Source organism: Phasianus colchicus, chromosome 5 (genome assembly GCF_987193195.1).
Source record: "Phasianus colchicus chromosome 5, bPhaCol1.hap1.1, whole genome shotgun sequence".
NCBI lineage: Eukaryota > Metazoa > Chordata > Aves > Galliformes > Phasianidae > Phasianus > Phasianus colchicus.
The window spans coordinates 25,880,467-25,902,559 of NC_143440.1; the positions used below are offsets into that span (position 1 = coordinate 25,880,467).

The window sequence follows — 22,093 nt, forward strand, 5'->3', positions numbered from 1 at the left end:
ATCAGGCAAATCACTACTTAGTCCTTAATAGATATTGATATGGAGGAAGAAATAGAAGAAAAAAAAAACAACAACCCCACCCACAACTTCTAAATCACTGTATGCATGACATGAGATTGTACAAGTGCCCTATACTGCAGCTAATTTGATATTGCACTAGAACTGTGCTAATGACTTTCTTCTCTCAAATGAAGGTATGGGGGGCAAAGAAAAAGGAGATATATTTCCAGCTATTTTTTATTCCTATGGTGTATTCCTTTAACACAAACATATTACCATTCTAAAATCATGATATTTTTCACCAGTCTTTAAACTCTTCTAAATTCCTTAGGAAATGAGGAAATAGCAGCAGCTTCAGCTTGAGGACAGTATCTCTTACAAGACAAAAATCCAATCTATCCACACAGGATAGTAGGACCTCTGGGGTCTGAAGTGACAGATACGTAGTCCAACATGGAAATCTCCTACAAAGGTACTGATACAACTTAGACTCATTACACTAGCAATTCTAACTGCAATTCTGATAAGAAACCTTTTAAACGTGACCAGGAGGCTGTGCTATCTGGATACAGATACTTCTGAATGACCCAGGTAAACGCAGTATACTCTGTAACAAGTCAAAAGTGAGTAGTACTAACAGACCTCATATTATAAGTACGTATTACACTGTTCATCCAGATGTTCATCAAGACTTCTAGTCTTGAATCATGGTCAGACTAAAAGCTTCCCACTCAATTAAATGAGAAACAGAATTTCTTTTAAGTCAGACTTCGCATTGGTCAATGTGAACTTTCAAGAGACAAAGAAAAGCTGCTCACGGGACAGATAGTAATATCCTGCTAGATTCATCTTTTCTTCCCAGTCTCAATCACAAACCCATGTTTACTGCTGACCATCTGAATATCTAGAGAATAATAACAGCATTCCATCTTCCGGAATAAATGTCGAAGCTACAGCCCTGAAGGGACACGCCTACCAGAGCCATGGTCTGAATGGGAGTCAAAGCTGGGACAGAACAGAAATGAAAGAAGAAGGTGAAGTTATTCTTTATGGTTCTTGACTTGGGTCAGTTGGCCACTATTGAAAACCCTTCCAAGTATATGTTGCCTGTCTCCTCTTTCTTTGTTCCTCTATATTGACCTGTCCTGTCACTGATGGCTCTTTCCAAGGCACGGACCTATCATATGAACCCCTTCTTCTTCAGAAAAGCCTTGGTTCAAACTTAAAGATAACCAATGTGTCTAAGTCTCATGAAGATAAGCATCAGAAACCCTGTTTTTCTCTTCACGTGCCTTCAGAACAGACCACACAGGGAAACATTAAGGCTTACATTTAAACAAACTTCATTTTTACACCCCTTTACCACCATCAATTTTGAAAGAGAGTTTTGGGGATCCTCCTTCCCTCTTCCTTATAGTACAAATGGGTCAGTGAACTTCACAGTTTGAAACATTGACAGAACCATCTGTCCTTCATTAAAAGCCATTAATGACAATGATAATGGCACTAATTAGGCTGCGCGCAAACATGAACATGCTTCAACAGCTTCAGAGCTACAGGCAATCAAAGGTCCAAATTAAACCAGCTGCTGTCCAGAGGTAATGAGCACTAACATCCCCCCTTCATCCTCACCCCAAAGTATGGGACATGCAGTCATCATCCACTTGAACACATAGAGCAGATGCTTTTGATACAAATGCAAATCAGAGGGTTTTGTCCTTGCTTCCTTCGTTGTTTCTCATTGGGTTGAGTTTCAAGAATGATTGGGAAACACAACAGCAGACTGTGAGCATGGATCCTCTATCATCATCTGTCATTTCTAGTTCTCTTATGAATAGAAGTACATACGTACGGCTTGGAAATGCACAACATAGTGCTGAAAACTATTTCCAGCAAAGGACATTGACTTGCTATTATCTCCAAATCTGACTTCTGGAAATTCCTCTGTTATTTCCTGCCTTGATTTCTTAGTCTCTATATTCTTTTTGATACCTCGCAACTGAAGTTTCATGCAGTTTTGGTTTTGCATTTAACTTGGTTTTGTTGTTATTTTTTAAACACAAAGTGCATCATATACCACATGGGAGCTCAGCATGCACAGACTAGTGGCACTTGAGGACAACACTATAAATTCTTCAGATAACATAGATCAGCTAGAATCATGCCTATTTGAATGTGAAGAGAATTAGAAAGCTCAGATAAAATTGATCACTTAGTTTGAAAATCTTTGTGTTCTGACCTCCAGGCAAAGCAAAATGGATTAAAAATAATAAATAAAATCTTTTTTTTTTTTTTAGATTGCGGGAGTGAAGCAGTCACAGTATCTGTGTTTTATCAGCCTGGATTTCTGAAAATGTATCAGTGTCATTTACTCCAGAGGTAATATTGTATGCCCTATACACTTTTGAAAGATAGTGATAAGCATCCTGAATCTGTTTTCACCATACACCATCACCAGACTTCTCCCAACTCACGGCAATATTTCTTTACAGTCAGATGTAATAAAATAGTGTCCCTCTCCAGAAGCGACTCATTACCCAAGCCAGCTGAAGGAGGTTATCAGACAGGTGGTATTACTGCACAGTGACCTGTGAAGGTTGTTAATCCAAGACAGAAGATCCCAAGGAGAGCACAGGAGGAGACGCCTGTAGCAGAGCAGAGCCCAGTCATTCTGCAGCCAGCACCTGCTTTGAAGCAATTCTTTTCCTCAGTTCCTTTTCTTCCCCATAGTAGATGGGGTGAAGCCACCTGCCAGGCTGTATGCAGCACTTCCCAGCAAAGCAGCAGGGAGTGAAAGGGCAAATTCCTCACTGGCAGAGAAAGGTTATTTGTGTGGGCACAGAGATTGGCAGTTCCTTGCTGATATCTTCCAGGTTACGGGAGTAGCAGGACTAATAATGATACTATGAAACTGCACCTTTTTTTTTTAAATTATTTTTCCAGTGAAATCATTATTTTCAAAAAGATTTCACACTGCTGAACTTACTTCTCAGCTTACCAAATAGCTCCTCTTTCCTTTTGTTTTGTATAGACCACAAACCTGTCAGAACAAAACCTCTTCCCAGCCCCCTCAACTGTATTCAGCACATTTAACTTGGAGGGCTCCTGATTCTGACAAAAAAGTCCCCAGGCACCACCATAATTGAAGTAACTTCGTTAAGCTACAGAAATTAAAAGGCAACAAAACAACTCCCATTCATGTTGCAGAGATTCAAACATGCTGACAACACAGATCAGAAAGATCAAAGAGAGAAAATTCCACTCGCTCAGCGGTTACCTCTTAGTTTGCCTGGTATACATCTTCAAAATGGCACATAGACAGATTTCATGTTTAACAGGAAAAGCATAGATAGCAAGCACTGCATAAGTGCAGGGTTTCTTTCAAGAGAGAGAGGAAGGGGAAACCCTGTGACTCTAGCCAGAGATCCCCTAAGCTTAGGTGGCATTAGGAATGCTTCACCCAAGGGATACCTCCACTGAGTACAACTGGCAGAAATTGAGCTCATTTTTACCTGCACTCTGAGACAACCCCAAGATCTGATGACTGCATTAGCAAGATATTGGACTTGAGTTAATCACTCCAGATGTAACTTTTTAAATATAGCTTCTGGTTGGCAATAGAGGAAACCTGCCTTTTGGATCCCTAGCAGGAAGTTAGTAGGAGCACAACCGCATGATGCAAAATACTGGAGTGATATCACTGTGCCAGCCCAAATTTCACAGAATCACGGAAACACCAAGGTTGGAAAAGACTTACAAGATCATCCAGTCCAACCATCCACCTATCACTAATAGTTCTTGGTAGACCATATCCTTCAACACAAAATCCAAACATTCCTTGAACTAAATTTATATTGCTGAAGATCTAGCAAGATAAGGAGCACTGACTTCTCAGAGATGAACTATAGACTGAGGCTCATAGCAGGCTAACAACAGCAATCTAAATCATTCAGTTTATGGCACTGCATATTCACTTCAGTCTGAGATGGCTGCACAGGCACTCCCCAAAGCAGCCAAATGCCTGTCTTGCTTGTCTTCAAAACTTTCCTGCCTTTTGGCAGGATAGCATAACTATTCTTAGAGAGTTATTGGAAGCAAGAATAGAAGGCCACTGGTAGAAGAAAGGATTGCAAAATCTAGTATCCTATAATGGACTAGTGCCGTTCTGAAAATCATGCTGGACTGAGCTTTCAGCCCCTTTCCTCATAAATATCTAGGGCAGTGTTGAAAAATGCATGTTCCACCATCACTGAGAAATGGGCAACTTCTTTCCATTCCTCTTCCATTTGCTGGGTAAACAGGCCAATCGCAGAGTCAGCAGCCACGGCAATTTCTGAATCAATATTTATCAAGCCTTTCTCCAACTGCTATTTCATGCCTCATTGATCAGAGAGCATCCTCTCCGAGTGAGCCAGAAAATCCTGACCTTGCAAACGGCAGAGGAGCTGCCTGAGGATAGCAAGCAGAGCAGAGCAGCTCCTCTGGCTAAAACAAAAAATAAAAAAATTCACGTGAGTGTCATCATGGCATCACGCATCATTCTTCCACGCCTTTCCTTTATCCCATCCCTTCTCTCAGTGTCAACCCTTGAAGCAAAAGCTTCATTTAGGAGCACCAAACAAAAAGCTTGTTCATTAGCGAAAATCAAGCTACATGAAAGGGACTTTAAAGCCATGGATACCCGCAAGGGAGGTTGTTAGTTTTCCCCTCTGTACTTTTAATGACACAGAAGATTGATTCCTTCCTACCCCTCTTCTACGTATAGTAAATGCATTCTCAATTATTCCATCAAACAAAAACAACTGCAACAATTAGGGGGAAGAGACTGACAGAAGGAAATGTGTTTGGAGGCACAAATATACTGAATTCTAGTACTAGGAGACTACAGAGGGCAGAGACACCTGAGGGGGAATAACTACTGTAAAATCGCTGGAAAACAGCAAAAAATCAACCATCAGCTTGGGGACATTTTACAGAAAGTAAAGTATAGCTCTTCAATCAATTATCACCATGTTTTCCTTATAAATATACAACACAGATAAAGCAAGAGGTAATAAAAACTTGTTATAAAAACAAATATTTATTTCTATCATTACTTGAAGAGATGTAGTGTCACTCACATGTCCTTTGAAGTCTGTGGGATGTCTCCAGATCCCATTCAGTTAATTTGATTGTGTGAATTTAGTCCAGGAAAAATTCACAGTGCCACACAATCTAGTATTACAGCATGCACCTCTGCTGCAACCTGACACATCTGCAGTTCTCTGGAAAAACACATGTACCTGAGCACAGCATCCAGAAGGCTGAAGGTGAGGAATTGTTTCTGTTGGAAATGGACTGAAAACACAATCAAAGTGCAAATGTGAAAGATCAGAGGGGTCATTGCTCTTTTCAGTCTTAAGAAGAGGAGGAGAATGCCTCCTATCATACAGCGAATTTGGGTCTACCAGTTTGGTCTGAGTCCCAAGCTGAGCAGAGAATTTGTTTGTTTTATAACTGTAGCGTAGATGCCTTCTGTTCTCTGCGCGAGTCCATTACTAAAAACAAAAAATAATAGGCAAAATTTCTATGCACATTTCTTCCTGTTACCTTTTTGAGAACTTTTTTTTGGTTGATTGGTTGTTTTTTTGTTTTCTTAAAGGATTTAGCAATACCTTATTCTGTTCTTCTCAACTTTCCTAAACAGGTCCTCCATGGTCTTTCTTTGGTGTCTGACTCTTTCCTGAGCTCTGCTCAGAGAGCATTTCACTACTTTTGAAATATTACACTTCACTCTGCATTTGAAAACTGCTTTCTTTTAACTCAAAGGTCAAGGGAGGGGATTTTTACCATGGGACATCAGATGTCAGATTCAAATTACTTGAAGTAACACATCTTGCCATCACCTTGTTCTCTGAGGAGAGGCTGCTGCCCGTGCACACCTGACCCAAAGACTCATTTACCACTAAGGAGCCTGAACTGACCTCTCAACCTCTTCCGTACAAGTTTGCCTCCAGTTAGCCTATGTTTCATAAAGTTTCCCGTTTGAATTTCGACACCCAGAATTCTAGGCTTTTAGTTGCTTTTGTATTTATCTGGTGCTCACAATGCTTTCCACATTAGCAGCATCAGTGAACTAATGGGTTGTTTGTTATTTCTCAGATCACTGGTCAAGGCCTTGAACAGAAAAAGTCCTCTGGCAATACCCATCCCTGCCCAGGATTCTGCTCCTCAGCATCACCCCTAGCATTTCCTACCTATGCATCCTCCTGCTTACTCACAGACCATGTGATAACAACTCCATGCATACCATCGTAAATGTATTTGTCATCACTTTTTCTGTAAAAAATGCTTTAGCAAAATTCCAAGTGTGTGACATTTTCTGCATTTCTTTCAGACAATTATCACCATATTTTCCTTATACATACATAACACAGATAAAGTTGTCACAGCAATTGAGAAAAAGTTTATCAACTTTATTCTAAATAAGCAACGAAATGAGGGAAACTCAGACAGCGACAGCTGCACATTGTCTCCTGCCACTCTCTCACCTGCAACTCCTGAAGGTGACTTTGTGTTCTCAGGCTCATTCCGCACCTTTCCTTGTTTCACACAGTGGCACCAGGAGGGCAGAATGCACCATGGACCCACAGAGCTACTGTCTGGCCAGCTAGAATGCCTGTGCTAAGCAGCCAGCTGGTTCTCACCAAACAAGAACAGAAATAGCCACACTCTTCTCACAACAGAGGCGCTAACGGATGCCTACCACTCCCATGAAACTCTCAGGGACTTGATAGTTTTGCTCTGTATTTTGTTTCACTGGTATAAATTGATCTGTAGGTTCTAAAGTCATTAGAAGGGTGTATCTAACGAATAACACAGTTCACCAAAACACATTCCTGAAGGAACTAGGCTAAAAACATTCTGGCTGGTCCACGTGTGTACGCTTGCAGCAACAGACTTTTGGGACTAAGGCATGCCGGCAGATGCACCTGCTCACATCTAAGAGGCTCAGCAGTCCCTGCAGTCAAGCTCTGCACATGGTCAGGGTTAAGCATCTGTATTAAGGCTGAATTCTTTCCACTCTACTGCAATGGATGAGAGATATATTTTAAGAGGTAAGTACATTTGGATGAGTTTGGATGACACACGTTAGCTACTGTTTGGGTGAGAGAGTACCAAAATATCTTCAGTGGGCTTCCCACCCTAACATTCACTAGCAAGCCCAAAAGCCACAGGCTGAGCCTCCACAAGAGCAGTGAGATGGACCTTGGTTACAGTAACAGGAGGAACAAAGAGGGAAAGACACAAGGCTGACTTTTCTCTGCCACATGTTTTTGGTGAGGTCTTAGGCAGGTGCCTTAGCCTACATACTCTATGCTACAACTTTCCCATCTGTCAAACAGGGAGAGAAACAGTCTGCTTCAAGCAGGCATCAGGTTGCTCAAATGTATTAGTGCTTATAGACTACTTTGGGAAATTCTATTTATTTATTATGTAAGATGAAATTTTGAGCCATCAACTTTCAACAGCACAGTGCACAGACAATAGAGGCACGAAGTGAGCTTTTCGAGTTTGCTGTGGCAGCTCAGAGCTCTAGGACAAGATGCTTCCTCTGGACAAATAGGTCTCGCTGACTTGCCTTCCCCAGATGATTCAGAAGCTCTGACTGATGCACAATACCAGTGTTATTTTTCCGCAGTTGGATTCCTCCTCCACCCACGCCTGCTGAAAGGACTGATTTATTCCTATACATGGCTACCAGCTCAATGCCCCTGCCGATCACAGCCCCCAGATGAGGCCCTTGTGTTTGACCTTCACAGGCATGAGTCAAACAGTGCAGTGTGACCAGCATGCAGCACGTCGTTCATGAGCACAGCAGTGATGAGGTTACCCAGACCACCAGCCAGCCATATGACTACAGCATCCTAAAGAGCTTCCAAATTGAATCAAGGGTAATAATATTTTGGTGACTCAAGAGAGAAAAACCTTTCGTCTCAGAACAAATTTCCTTCCCTGTGAAATTAAGACCTTCTGATTTCAATTTCACCTCTTCTACTGCTGCTGAAATGAAGCTGCTAAAAGCACAGATGACATGCGGTGATGCCTTCTTCAGGGTAGACAAAGCTTCTGAATAAACAGAGGGATAGGGCACAGCTCATTCTCTGAACACCCTGAAATAGCAGAGTATTTTCCTTTGTCCATTTTCTCTTACATCAAATAATATCTGTCTTGGTCAGAGAGATCTTACTGCAGAGATGCATTTCCTTGTTGTGGGCCAAACAGACCCTTCACAGGAACCACATGTCTGTATGTCTTTGTGCTGTTATTACATGCTTATGGGATGTTTATGGGTGTTTATGGGTAGCATGTAAATCATGTGGCCATATATAAATGCATTAAGATGATGGAAATCTGATGCCCACACCTTAAAAACGGTGAAGTTGTGATCTGGGTCCATACTCCATACCTATGCTACAAGTAATACACTAAGAATAGTTGGGAGGGGCAGCTCCTCTAATTTCCTGGCATATCTCATCAGAGAAGAGCTAGGCTACCAAAAAGAACTTGCTTTTAAGTTTCCTGGAAGGTTCTGTACAGGCACATGCATGCACACATGAAACAGTTATTTCTGAAACACTTAAAAGCATGTGTGTGTTGCACACAGCTGCTGCATTCTTCAGTTTGCTATGGACGCAGTTTTACTGTAAGAAGCAACCAGGGGCTTTTGTGAGAGGTGGGCACACTGACGGAGATGAGCTGCCTCAGAAAAAGCCCTGGGAAGCAGACACCCTCCTGAACAGCCCAGGAATCAGCCATTTTCAGGCTTGGCTCAGTAGGCAGTCCTCTGTGTAGCAGTAAATGACAGAGGTACAAACTGGAAAATATTCTTTGCAGTCTCAGTTTGGCCTGCCATGAAAAGGGAAAAACGAATCAAAAATACATCAGAATAAAAACCTGTTAAAAACTTCCTCAGGCAAGGAACATGGCAAGGACTAAAAGCTTTGATGGCATTTAGGCTTCCAGTAACACAAATCTTGTCTAAAATAAAGTAGTCTCTAGACTAGATAGTCAGATAAGACAGTGACAGATCAGTAGTTATAAGTTCATGATCTTTCAGATGAGACATAAAACAGGGGTCTTGACCCTGTGTGATCATTAAAGATCTCATAACACTTTTTGCAAAAAGAGGGCTGTTAATCCCACTGGTCTGGAAACAATCCAATTTAGATAACTACCTCAATCAATCTTACAGATTTGTCTAAATACAGTACCCTGCTCTCCAGGCTAAAATACCACATAGCGTTTCTGTGTGCTGTAATACATGACTGAGTCCTCCCTACCTCAGCATTAGGTGAAGCAATCCACGTGTGCACACTGCCTGCTGCCCCTACAATGAGGTTATGAACACTAATGTTCCTAGGGAACCTGGAAGCACACAGTGCAACAGGTGAGAGATTTATTACGTACTTCAGCGTGGTTCCATTTTCATTAAATCCATGTACATCAGAGTGATCAGAAAATAAAGATTCCCAAATATTAGGTGCTAACAGATAAGTTACAAATGTAGTAGAGTAGAACATTTACACCTTTGCCATTGAATAAACACATACAACAGCATCCAGGGAGATGGGGACAAGTTCAGGATAGCTCGATATTGCTTGAAATAACAAAGCCAAACAGATGGTCAGCAGCTGGTCTTAGCAAGTAAATTTTCAATCATCAGAGCAAGATTTTCTGATAGAAATTAAGGGAAACACACAGGTTCATCCCAGGCACCAGCTAACACGCAAGATGTCTCAGAAGCATACATTAATTCCAAAATGTCTTTACAAATAGCATTATTGGGGCCTCAAAACTCCCTGAAGTTTATCAAATATGGAAATCCATAAGAGTGAATGGGAGAGCAGAAAAAGCAAATAACAGAAGCTTCAACTGGGCTATGTAGTGAATGCTTAGTCTCCCAGTGCAGTGGACAGATCATCCCTTAGAGGAGTATAGCAGCAATAAAATCCTGAAGGCACACACAGCTTGATCTGCAGAAGACATGGAATACAGATGTAGCAAAATGGCAAGGGATCTTTACTTTAATAAAACTGTAAGAGGACAATCACATCTGTCACCAGAAGAATTAAGCTTTGAAACAATCAAAGTCTTAAAACGAGCATGCCTGCACACACAGAAAGGAATGCCTGGGCTAGAATGTGCCTCTGGGTATTAACAGCAAAGGCTGCCTTTGAATTGAGCTCTCCATCCAGAACTGTCTGCCAAGAGAAGTACGCTATCATTTTGCAGTTAGAGGAAGAGGAAAGCTTGTTATCAAAGAAGTGCTCAATTATGGTTACTTAGTGCACTTACCTCCCATGATCCCTTGGCATTACCAGGCTGAAGCAGTTTCTCATTGTGAAGTTTGTCTCATTGTCGAACACAGAGGATAAAAGCACATGACTTCCTTCTTTATGCATGCGACTTTCCAGTAAGCCTTTGCCCTCTGCAGCCAGGAGATTACACCCCCATCCCCAAACAGGACTCCCTCACACTCACTCATTCTTGCTCCTCTCACACAGGTGGCAAAACTGATGAGTCAGAAAGGCACCAGCAACGTTTAGCTTACAGTATTCAGTAAGGAGAATGGGAATATTTTCCAGTTACTGATTTTGTACAATTTAATGCAGTAATATGTGGTTACCTAAATAAAAAAGATTGAACGAAACCAATAATATTCTAAGAACCTTGATCCCGTGCTAATTCATTCTTCATAAACATTTGGTAAGGATGAACCATGAAGTAAGAATTTGATTTTAGGTACAATTTGACACCATCAAAGTTCAGTGTAGCATGAGAACAAGGTGGAAACATCAGCGAACTGGGAAAACGTTCTGCGTCAGAGCAACTGTCAGCCCAGAAGTTGGGGGTGCTCTGACAGGGATCTTCTACATCATGCGAGATTACCCTAACCTCAGTCTATTGTTTTTTCTACAGTGCATCATGTTTTCTCTCTAAAACTGCATGTTCCTGGCAAGGGTTTAAAATGGCTATAAAATGGCTTTTTCTGTTCAAACAGAGGCCAAGAACTCCATGCTAGCTACAGGTTTTCTTCTTTCCTCCATCTGCAGTGAACTGTAAGAAGGACCAAAATAAATATTTACGGAAACCAGTAAGCAAAGACTGCTGATTCAAAGAAAAAGGTAAGTTACAAAATTAAGAGTTGTTTCTTAACCTCTAGAGTTACTTGGTAGCAGAAGGGACTGGCCGGCAGGCAATCAGTTTGTTGCCCCTGGGAGAATACTGACAATTACACACTAGCTCTAGAGGAGTTCTGCAAAAAGCACATGGGTGCACCCGCTAACTTTTCCAACAGTACAATGCTGGGTTGTTATGGCACCAGTGTACACTGACAGCAAAACCACTTGATTTCTGAAGAGCCAGAGTGCTGCTGAATAGAGACATCCAGGTTCTGAAACCTACTTTTAGCTTGCAAATTGTATTTTAACAAAAATAAATAATAATCCACCACTGAAATCTGAGCTTCAGAGATGACTATAAAAAGTAAAACTTGCTGATGAGAGCTCATGGCAAAAAAGAACGGTCAGCAAGCCCACACTTTCCTCCAGAAATAACATGTAACAGTACCAAAAAAGAAAAAAAGACAGAATCACACTCAAAAGTTCACTTAACATTCCCGTGCTCCTCCCACTTCTTTTATCAGTGGACAGACAGCGGGAGAGCAGTGGCAGCTTCTGCCCAAATAACTTCATCGATCCAAACTTGATCAATCTTAGAGGAGACAGAACCAAGAGGAACAAAAATGAGCTGCCATCTGTGGCGTGCAGTACAACTAAGATTTTGTGAGTGAGCTGACATGCATGTCAGACAAGAGATGCACGATACTTTAACAGAGAAACTTTTGTATCGCTCTATATTTAATTTTTATAATCTATACGAAAGAAATATTGATGCCAGGAGCAGCGAGATTTTCTGTGAAGAATGCTAACTATCTTGACAGTTGCTGCACAACACATTAGCATGGCTGTCATAGCATCTTCACAACGTGACACAGATCAACCCTGCCTGAAACTACAATTCACTAACAGCAACACACATCTGGAGGTAATTAAGAGCTCTTCACGGACCTGTTCATTGCGGAGGAGTTTGGACAAGATGACCTCTAAAGGTCCCTTCCAACTCTAAGAATCCTATGGTTCTACACCCTGGTACTCCAAAGAGATCAAAAACCATGCTGAATGCACACAGTGAGAGAAGCTGCTAGCAAAAGCCCATCTGCACCAAAAAAGTCTAAACCATTGTTTTGGAGATATGCTCATTGATTTTATGCAGTACAAGTTGACGGTGGAGGCAATAATAGAAAAGTCACTTAATTCACAAGCTTCAGTTTTCCCTTTAACAGACAAACATAACAGATTAATTACTAAAGTGTCATCACATCTCTGACAGAACAGACCCAAATGGTGCAGTGCAATCTAAACCTTAAAGTTATAGCTCTTTTTGTCCTACGACTTCCAAGTAGGCACATCACAAGCATTATTTATTGGTATCTGCCAAGACCTTCAGACAAGAAACCATTGAGCTACCAAATGGAACTCAGCAGCAGCACTTTTGTTGTCCAGTTAACCTGGTGTGCTACTGAGTGCTTCTGCACACAGCCAAAGGAGCAAGAAAAGATGAGAGCAGCTACAAGCAATAAGAATGAGGGCAATTAAAAACAGAAAGATGAAGACCAGGACGGAAAGAAAGCCTGATAAAAGACAGCTGGGAAACACAAGAGAGGAGTACAGAAAGAGAGGGACGCAAGAGAGAGTAGAGAACCACAACCTCAGCTCTGCAAGAAGCCCAGGGAGAACACAACCAAAAACTGAGCCACCATCCACATTCCACTGCCTTGCTGGGTCCCTTTGCTGCTAGGCTGTTCCCACCAGGGGGTCCCAGGACCTGCTAGAACCCCTCTGTGCACCCAGGGCCCTGCAAACCACCCCGAAGCAAAGCCTCCCTGAAGCGAGGGAGAGCACTGTGCTGGGGGGCTTGGGTAACTCCCTTCCTCCCATGGGGCAAGCATGAGGTAACCTCCAGCGCAGCGCTGGAACACAACCATCACCTCAGCAGCACAGAATCCTCCACAACCCCAATGAGAAGGCACAGGTGCCCTCCTTCTTGCCCACCAGGCACACAGCAGCCCAGACCCCACCACGCAAAACACATAGTTCAATGCTACTAACCTAGCTCACGGCGTCCACAGTTCCACCAGCCACTCCGCACACCAAAAAGCAGAAAAAAATGGAAGAAATGCAGCACTTTCCTCCTGCTTCTGCTGCCGATCCCTCTGCAGCTCCCTGAGGGCTCAGGTGCCCCTGCTTACCTGCCCCACCACAGCTGCCTCCCCTCAGCGTGGGGGCCGCCCTGGGGCCAGCTGGCACCACTCAGGGCGTTCTGGAAAGTTCCACCCGGCCCCCTCAGCTCTGCGCTGGCTGTTTCACCGGGCGCTGCACGTGGCTGTGGGGGGTCAGCAGGGCTTACAGGTGGTCTCCAGAGCCAGGTGGCAGCCAGTATCTGCTGACTGTGCCTCAGCAAAAAATTAAAACTTGATCCAAAGGTAGAGCAGGTGTTGCTTGGTTTAAAATGACCTTTGTTGATTAGCAGCCTGTGCACCGCAGCGACCACTCAGAGGCAGGGAGCACAGAGGGGATGTCTCTACAGGGGGTCCTCTGGTCAAAATCTTTTTTTTTTTTTTTAAACTTTCTGAAAACTAGGGCAAAGGCCAGTAAATTACCCCTAAGTTATTTATACAAGGAATATCAGAGGGCCACCTTTGTAAATGGAGGGAATAGATGAACTTTCAAAAATGAGAAGAAAACATATTTTGCCCCAAATTCAATTGAGCTGGAGGCACAAGGTTGTTGCAGAGATCTATAAGGAGAACAATGTAGAACTGCAAAAGAGCAAAAGCTGCATTTCTGCTGTGCCTGACCTGGTAACAGATATGTGTCTGACCTGCAGTGTATTTGCACACCCTAAACTCACAGCTGGCTCCATCTCTCCATGACTTCAAAAGCAAAAGGTTTTCAGAATTTGCCTGATACTAAGTAGCCAGACAGAAAACATTAGTAAATAAATGGATTATTATATTCAACAGCCAACTGGAAGTGGTCAATAAATACAGCAGAATGCAACTATAATGCAAGTATAATGCTTCATGATTACATTACTGTCTTAAATATCCCAAACACTGCTTCTTACACTGGGGTTTTGATTTCTTTCTTGCCCAGCTCTCTCTCCTACACGGCTCAGTCCTACCCCCACGTGGAGCACTGCTGCTGAGCTGCCTGTTTCTCTGGGAGCTGCTCAGCAGAAGCAGGCCATGCCACCAAACCCAGACCCCAGTCCAGGGAATTCAAGCCACTCGCAACTGTGAAAGGGTCACTCAAATCAACTGTTTCTTCCAGAGATAATTCTTAGCAATAACTCACCTGAAAGTTCACCGAATTCTTCACATTTTCTCCCACAGTATATTCAAAAACGCAGGAAGTTCAAACTAAGTTTAAGGGCTTTTTGTTTTAGTACCAATTGCGCTGCAAGTGTGAAAGTTTGTATTTAAACTAGAGAAAGCAATGCCCTCTAGTGTTCTGCAGAGAAATCTGGAAGAAGGCTCCCAAAAGCCTTACAAATTTCAAGCTTGGAGCTGCTGTACAGTCTTAGTCACAGCCGAAGTTTTGAAGTCTCATGGCTAAGACGCGACATGCTTAAAATGCTCTGCAAATAAGCAAAACTGTTTGGGATCCCTCCCTTATATTTCTGATGCCTGCTGCAGAAGATGGAAGTATTTTGTGGGCATCCACTGATGGCTTGAGGAGCACCTGGGAATGAGAGAGGACTTTTCAAAAACCGATCTCTTCCTCCTCAGAGCTCATAAAATAGCTTTCTTACATCTCTTCCCTTTATCTCCAAATATTATCTATGAAGAGATTTTTTTTACTGCTTTCCCATTAACACACAAGTTTTTTTTAATGCTTTCCCTTGCACCATGTACACACATTTGGCAGTTAGTGACTCACCCCACCTCACAGCATGTGGCACTCCAAATGTACTGATGAACTGCAAACAGAGCTCTGAAACTGAAGAGGTTTAAATAAAGAGTAGAGCATTCTCACTGTTCCACAAAAACTCTAGAACTATCAAAATGTTTATTTACATCCATACAGATTTCAAAACTCAACTTCACATCACACAGAGGACTGGAAAAGGTTTTTAAAAACTGGAGGTCAGAAGAGCAAAAGATGAATTCCTTGCTGATGGCAGTTGGCAGCTAAGTGGGCATTTACGAGTCCTTAAATTTTACTATGCAGTTACTCTCTAAAGACAGCTGCTCGGGCTTAAACCATCTAAAATGAAAACTTGCATGCCTTCAATTGAACTTTTAATCACATCAAATATTTTTAAAATAATTTAACAATAAAAGTCACAGTTGACAACTTGGTGCTTTATTACATTACATGCTATTAACCTCAGCAGACCAAAAATTGCAATAGAAAAAATAGCAATAATGAAAAAAAATTAAAATGACACACCAATTACACCCATGTCCTATCTGAAATAAGGGGACAAAAAAGGTGAAACTTATTTTCTAGCCTAAGGGGTACTGGTAGAATTAGAAAATTGTCTAATAAGTAGAATCTGAAGTCTTCAGGATAGGCATCACCATGAACCTCCCAGAGGAATTTATTCATAACAACAGAAAAGAAATAACAAGCTTTGTTCATAGAAGTTCTCCAAAAAGCCTGCCAGACTGACTGTAGTTCTACAAGAACGACTGGATATAAATGAAACATCCACCTCGCTCAGATTACACTTAAAGAGTAAATTCTGGGCTTGACCTGGCATATGTGATGAGTCTTCTAGGGCACTAGGGCACTTCTGTAGCCCTTGTGTTTGAGGCTGCAGTACTGAATTTGGATGTAAAATTGGAATCAAATAAGCTTTTTTTAAGAAGAAAAAACAAAGATGTAAACTTAGGATTTAAATTACTTCAGAATTTAAATTACATTCCCCTTTCCTCAGAAGGGAAACAATGAACCTTTTAGTTAAACAATCAGATTTTTTTTTTTCCTCTAATGGGGAGTGATTAATATTCTGCCTAGAACAAAATTATTTCAGATCTTGTTATATGTGTAACTAAATAAGGGAGAAAAGAAAGCAGCTTAGAGGCTATCCAAAAGACAACCAAGGTAGAATGACCAGTGTTTATACCACTGCATCAGGATCTGTTATTTGTTAGAGGTATGACACAATAGAATCAGACTGATAACATGCACAGAATACAATCCTCAAGAAATATCTTGGAGAACCAAAATTAAACAAACAAACAAAAAAACCCCTCAAAGAATCAGTTTTTTCCTCCTGTGTCATCATTCTATTTGCTGGGAGCTGCAGGGGAAAGGAACCACTCAGAATCCAGGACACAAAAAAGCAATAGAAAGATCCCGAGAAGACAGACATCATCATAAGGATTCACAATCTCCTGTTGGAATTAATGAAACGTTGTTTGTTTTTTTTTTCCAGTTCTTTTTGTTTATTCATCAGTCCAGTGCCTCTCAGACACATCGTCACCTCCTCCACGATGAAGCAGAACAATCTGAAAGAGAACTCTGGAAAATGCTCTAGCATTCATAAGAAAGAGACCACATACACGTATTGCCATATCTTGAGAAGATATGTACAGTAGGGCTGGGAGCACTCTATCAGTGTTTCACTTTGCAGAGATACCAAGAGTGCCAAAGAAAGACACTTTAACAATCTGAAATGTGCATATTTTCATCAGTGGAGCATAATTTTCTTCTGCTCTTTCCCCTCACTGTCCTCTTCCACAAGTGTTTGGCTATGAGACAAGCACTGGTGCGTTCTCCTTATTATTGTCTTTTTGCGTCACCATCTGCAGGTACTTCAGTCGTATAGGAGGGAGTTGCTCATAAAGGTCAAAGCCCAAAGGGCTCTCTGCATTCAGCAGTCTGTAGTAGAGAAGGTGCTTTTTCAAGGTCTGAAGAGAGAAATAGAAGCTATTAGACATGTCTTAGAAGTACAAATCTAATCTTTTCTCCTACTTCTGACGCAACAAAGTAAACCAGACAGACAATACAAATACCACATCCAACATATTTAACTGCAACACTTTCAATAGAAGAGCTATAAAAGCACAAGTTTCTTCCAAGAAAGTCTTTTGATTTGCATGAGTTTTCCTCTTCTAAACTCTCTCCACAACAATCTCTCTCAAAGTCCCCTGCAAGAAGCCCAAATGAGAAACTTAACATGAGCCAGCAGTGCGCTCTGGCAGCCCGGAAAGCAAATGGGATCCTGGGCTCCATCAGGAGAGGGGTGGTCAGCAGGGATAGGGAGGTGATTGTCCCTCTCTACTCTGCTCTTGTGAGGCCCCATCTGGAGTACTGTGTTCAGGTGTGGAGCCCTCAGTACAAAAAAGACATGGAGATTTTGGAAAGGGTCCAGAGGAGGGCCACGAAGATGATCAGGGGGCTGGAGCACCTCCCCTATGAGGACAGGCTGAGGGAGTTGGGTTTGTTCAGCCTGGAGAAGAGAAGGTTGCGGGGCGACCTCATTGCAGCCTTTCAATATCTGAAGGGAACTTACTCCCAGGAGGGGAGTAAACTCTTCATAAGGGCTGATAATAGCAGGACACGGGGAAATGGTTTTAAGTTAAAAGAGGGAAGATTTAGGTTGGATGTTAGGGGGAAGTTTTTTACTAGGAGGGTGGTTAGGTCCTGGAACAGGCTGCCCAGGGATGTTGTGGATGCCCCGTCCTTGGAGGTGTTCAAGACCAGGTTGGACGAGGCTCTGGGCAACCTGATCTAGTAAAGGTGTATGTTTGGTGGCCCTGCTAGGCAGGGGGGTTGGAACTACATGATCCTTGAGGTCCCCTCCAACCCAGGTCATTCTGTGATTCTGTGATTCTGTGATTTGAGTGGGAACTTATGGACTGAAATACTAAACACAAAGGGCAAAATTACACAGCTCTGTTACACAAATGATAAATTTCGGCAAGATCTGGTATGGTAAGGCAGGAAGGAAAGGTGAAAAGTAGAAACTTAATATCTGTTTTGTTCTTCTATGGGGGAAGCATCCAACTAAATGTTAAGGGATATCCATGCTGGCTGCCTGTTCATAACTGTGCTAGAACCAGCCCCGTAGGACCTATCACTATGCAGAAAAAACACTGCTCAGGCAAGAAGCATGGAAATAGAGTAGAAGAAATTCATAGAATCATTAATCTATGTTCCAGAGGGCTCACTGTGTTGAGTTTAATCGTAACAAGAACTAGATAACACTGCTGGTAGCTACTACATGTTAAAATCTTGCTGCTAATCTTCTCATTCTCAAGTTAGCAATGTAGATAAACAACAATTTCAAAAGCCAAAATGCAAATCTGTAAGAGTACCATGCCTGAAAAACCATAGCCTCAGTGGTGCACTTTGATCCTTACAGATCTTACCTCATCCACCAAGAGCCAAGTCTTTCGCAGCATGCTTTTCCGAGCAGCATCAGCCTCCTAAGAACAAAACATATACTTCAATTAATATGGCACAATGCCATCACTCCCCACAGGCCATGCAGCACTGTAGAATAATGCTATACTTATTAAGATGATGGTCCAAAGAGCAGCTTGCTCTATCAAAAAAGCCTTAAGGTGGCAACCACTTGGGTCCTTCCCTCTCCTCCTTTCCTTGTTGACAGCTCAACAATCAAGTAGAATCGTAGATCAGGGAAGAAAAGAGTTAGCAGGAGGAAACAGTGCTAGAGATCTGAGACCATGGTAGGGCTCCTGCTTGGTTAACTCAGGCAGTGAGTTACTCAAAGAAGGTGAAAGGAAAAAACGCTCCATACTGTCCCTGGCAGAGGCTAAGACTATTACAAGCCTACTCTGCGTGGTCAGCAATTTCATTACACGTGCTTCATTCTTTCCTTTTGTACGTTCACCCACAGATGCTTAGATTCTGTTTCTGCAGGATTGGCTATGATTAGTGCAAGCTTCTTAGGATATTACAAACAACAGTGGCTGTCTACTGTCTCCTATGTGGATTCCAAATTTCACATCTCAGACAACTGCACAGTCCTCTACACATACTTATAATCTTTGTTTTCAAGTCCAAGGTGGGTAATTCATCAACAAACCACAACGAATGCTGGGGAATACCAGGTGCAAAATCCAAAGCTCCCAGCTCTGAAGCACTGATATTCCTTACCTACCTGAGTTGTGCTGTCTTGGGAGAAAATAAAGCTGTTCACATGAGCCACGGCCACCACATAAAGAACAGGGCACCAGGTGTTGCGCAGTGCACCTGTGACCAGTGTTCGGAAATAATGTCGCAGGAGGTTCAAGTTATCCTCAGGAGGGGAAGTGTATCGCTCGAGAGGCACAGGAAACTGCAAGAAACCCACCCAAAAGGCAACATTACCTTCTGTGGCAGAATCTGAGCAGTGACGACTTCCCCAGCTATTAAGACACATGCTGCCATATAACATAATACATTTCAGTGGCACAATCCCCATTTGGAGCAGGACCATGCTGACTGATGTGACATGCCTCTGACAAAGTGTCCTCGAGATCTCTTCAGCGTTATGGATAAGTGTTTTAGCAGACAAGTGACGGTACTTGCTTTTTGGCACAGGTAGGAAAAGGTGTTTCAAAGTGAAAAGACAAAGTGCTTTCAGAAGCACTATATTTTCTGCTAATGTATCAGAGAGACTTACAACAGCCTATGCATTTAGCAAGAAAAGGAAAGCAGATATATATGCCAGAGTTAATGCTGCTGTTAAATTAACCTTCCAACATTTTCTGACTTCACTGTCTAGCTTTGAAAAATAGGTTAGAATCACTTTTAATAACAACTCGATTTTGTTCACTTCTCCATTCTTCCAAAGTCCAAGTAGTTTTCTTCTATATTTTCACAAGTTCTCTAGATCTAATGGTACATATTTCACTTTGAAGTATTTTCTTTGCAAGATAAAGAAAATCATTGATTCTACTCAGTTCAGCAACAGTCTTCAGTGAAAACACAGCATCTATGCTGAACTTAGCCTTTGGCTAAAAAGGCAAAGTTTTTACTGCCCACTAAGGTAAGTTAAACATATCCTAAGACAAAATAAAAGAAAAAAAAAACACCTCCCCCTAAAGTAATTTTGCTCCTATACTTACGAAACACATGTAGGGAAGGGCTACTGGAAGCACCACAAGCGCCAAGAGAGCTTATCATAAGAACCAGGCCAGAGATCCTTGCCTTCATTGACTTAAGAAACAAAGACTCATCTGGCCATAACAATATAGAAGAACTGGCTGCAGGGCCACTACAACCAGAACACAAGCACTGCAATCACGTGAGGCAAAGCATATAAACTGCTAATTCACTTTTTTTTTTTTTTTTCAAAAGTTGTCTTTGTATTAGCAAACTTTAGGTTAAGTCAGGCATCATCTGTTATTTTGCAAGTGACAAAGAATTTAAAGCCAGCTGAATTCAATCTTTTTTGCTCTGCTGATTCAAAAGAAATGCACTCCTGCACTTCACAGATAAAACTTTCTCACCTAGTGACCCAGTCAAGCACAACTCCAGTACAGCCAGCTGTAAACAGTCTGAGAGGAAAAATGTGTGTTTGCCCACACACTGCATAGGAACAGATTCTCACCAGGCTGAGAAAAGAGTTAAGGAAAAGGTAACTCATGCAAGAAGAGCATGGGGCACAGACTAGCCCTTCATACATAGAAGTCATAAATTAGGAGCTTCTCAGCCACTAGACCAAGCAGGACGTGGGACAGCGTCCACTGAAGACTGAACAATCTCATAGCTCCCACCTTTCACATTATATGTATTATCAGCTCTCAAAACTAAGTTCAAAATCTTTCTTGAAAGATTTCTTGAAAGATTTAACAAGGGCAATCTACAGGAACTGGACACTATTCTCCAGACTTACAATCAATAACATTGTTTCCCTCTCCAAGTCCAGGTGATTACCTGCTGAAGGGGCACTCCCAGTGCCCGCAGGATACTTGTGTGCTCCCCAAACACAGAAAGACGCAGATGAACACTGAAACGCTTCTGCAGAGGTAGAAGAACAAAGACTCCAAAGAGTGGATCTCCAAAAGAGACACCTTCAAACTGCTCCAGCAGACTTATATAGAGATCATGGAAGGACGCTAAACCAGGGAGCGGAGCATCCAAGTTCAGGGAGTCCAGAGCCTTAGGCTGGCAATACACAGAAAGAAGTGCAGCCGTGTAACAGTGGATTGGTGCTTCTAGAAAGAGGTCACCACCTGTGAGGAAGATGCACATAAGTCGTGCAAGTTTGGCAGCAGTAGGGATGCTCTGAAGGGTTTTTGAACGCCAAGTTTCCAGCAACAAGACCCACTGAAGGTTCCAGGTCACAGTGTTAACTAGATCAAGTGGGAGAGAGTTCAGCACAGCCCCACGCGTCTCTGCATTAGACACTTTGTTGTAGAGGCTGATAAGTGGAAAGAACGGCCAGTCTGAAGGCAGGATGGGCCCTCTGACTTCAGGAAGCAGCATTGATTGGATGAGGTAATTACGTCCTTGGTAGGATGCTTGGGAACGCACAAGGGCAGGCTGCAAGTGAACAAAATGAGAGAGGTAGCAGGAGCGGATGGCAGGCAGATTCTGGTATGATTCTCTCAGCAGGGCACCACGAGTAGGCTTTGAAGATGATGCTGCTGCAGAACCAGGCTGTGACAGTTTGGCGCTGGTACCCAGATGCAAGATATCAGAAAAGTCGGCTGCTTCTGGTCCTCCAGTTTTCCCTTCACTGTAAGATAAAAGCAAATATCAGTCAAGAAAATCCCAAATACATTAAGCATCAACTATCTTGATATCTACAGGAAATTCACAGAACTACACTTGGAATTACCAACACAAATGCATTATATGAAAAACTTCCACACAAAGCCAGTGGTCTGGTGAGGAGGCTGCAATTCCCTGTCCAGGGAGACAACCTACTTACCAGCACAGATGTCAGGGTGCTGAAGTGAAATACTGTATATCATGTAAGGCCACCCTGAGTCAACAGGACAGCTCCCACAGTGGTAGCT

General features: G+C 42.3%; 1 protein-coding gene across 8 annotated transcripts in view; it reads right to left on the reverse strand.

Annotated features, from left to right (window-relative positions):
* Window positions 1-15,157: 15,157 nt before the first annotated feature.
* RPAP1 (RNA polymerase II associated protein 1) overlaps window positions 15,158-22,093 on the reverse strand; it is a 38,740-nt gene continuing 31,804 nt past the window's right edge. For all 8 annotated transcript variants that reach the window (XM_031593523.2, XM_031593524.2, XM_090140988.1 and 5 more), the window contains 4 exons: window positions 21,006-21,810; window positions 19,246-19,422; window positions 18,491-18,547; window positions 15,158-17,026 (listed from right to left, as the gene is read on the reverse strand). In XM_031593523.2, the coding sequence (XP_031449383.2) occupies window positions 16,868-17,026; window positions 18,491-18,547; window positions 19,246-19,422; window positions 21,006-21,810 (1,198 nt within the window). In that variant the 3' untranslated portion in view covers window positions 15,158-16,867. The remainder of the gene's footprint in view (window positions 17,027-18,490; window positions 18,548-19,245; window positions 19,423-21,005; window positions 21,811-22,093) is intronic.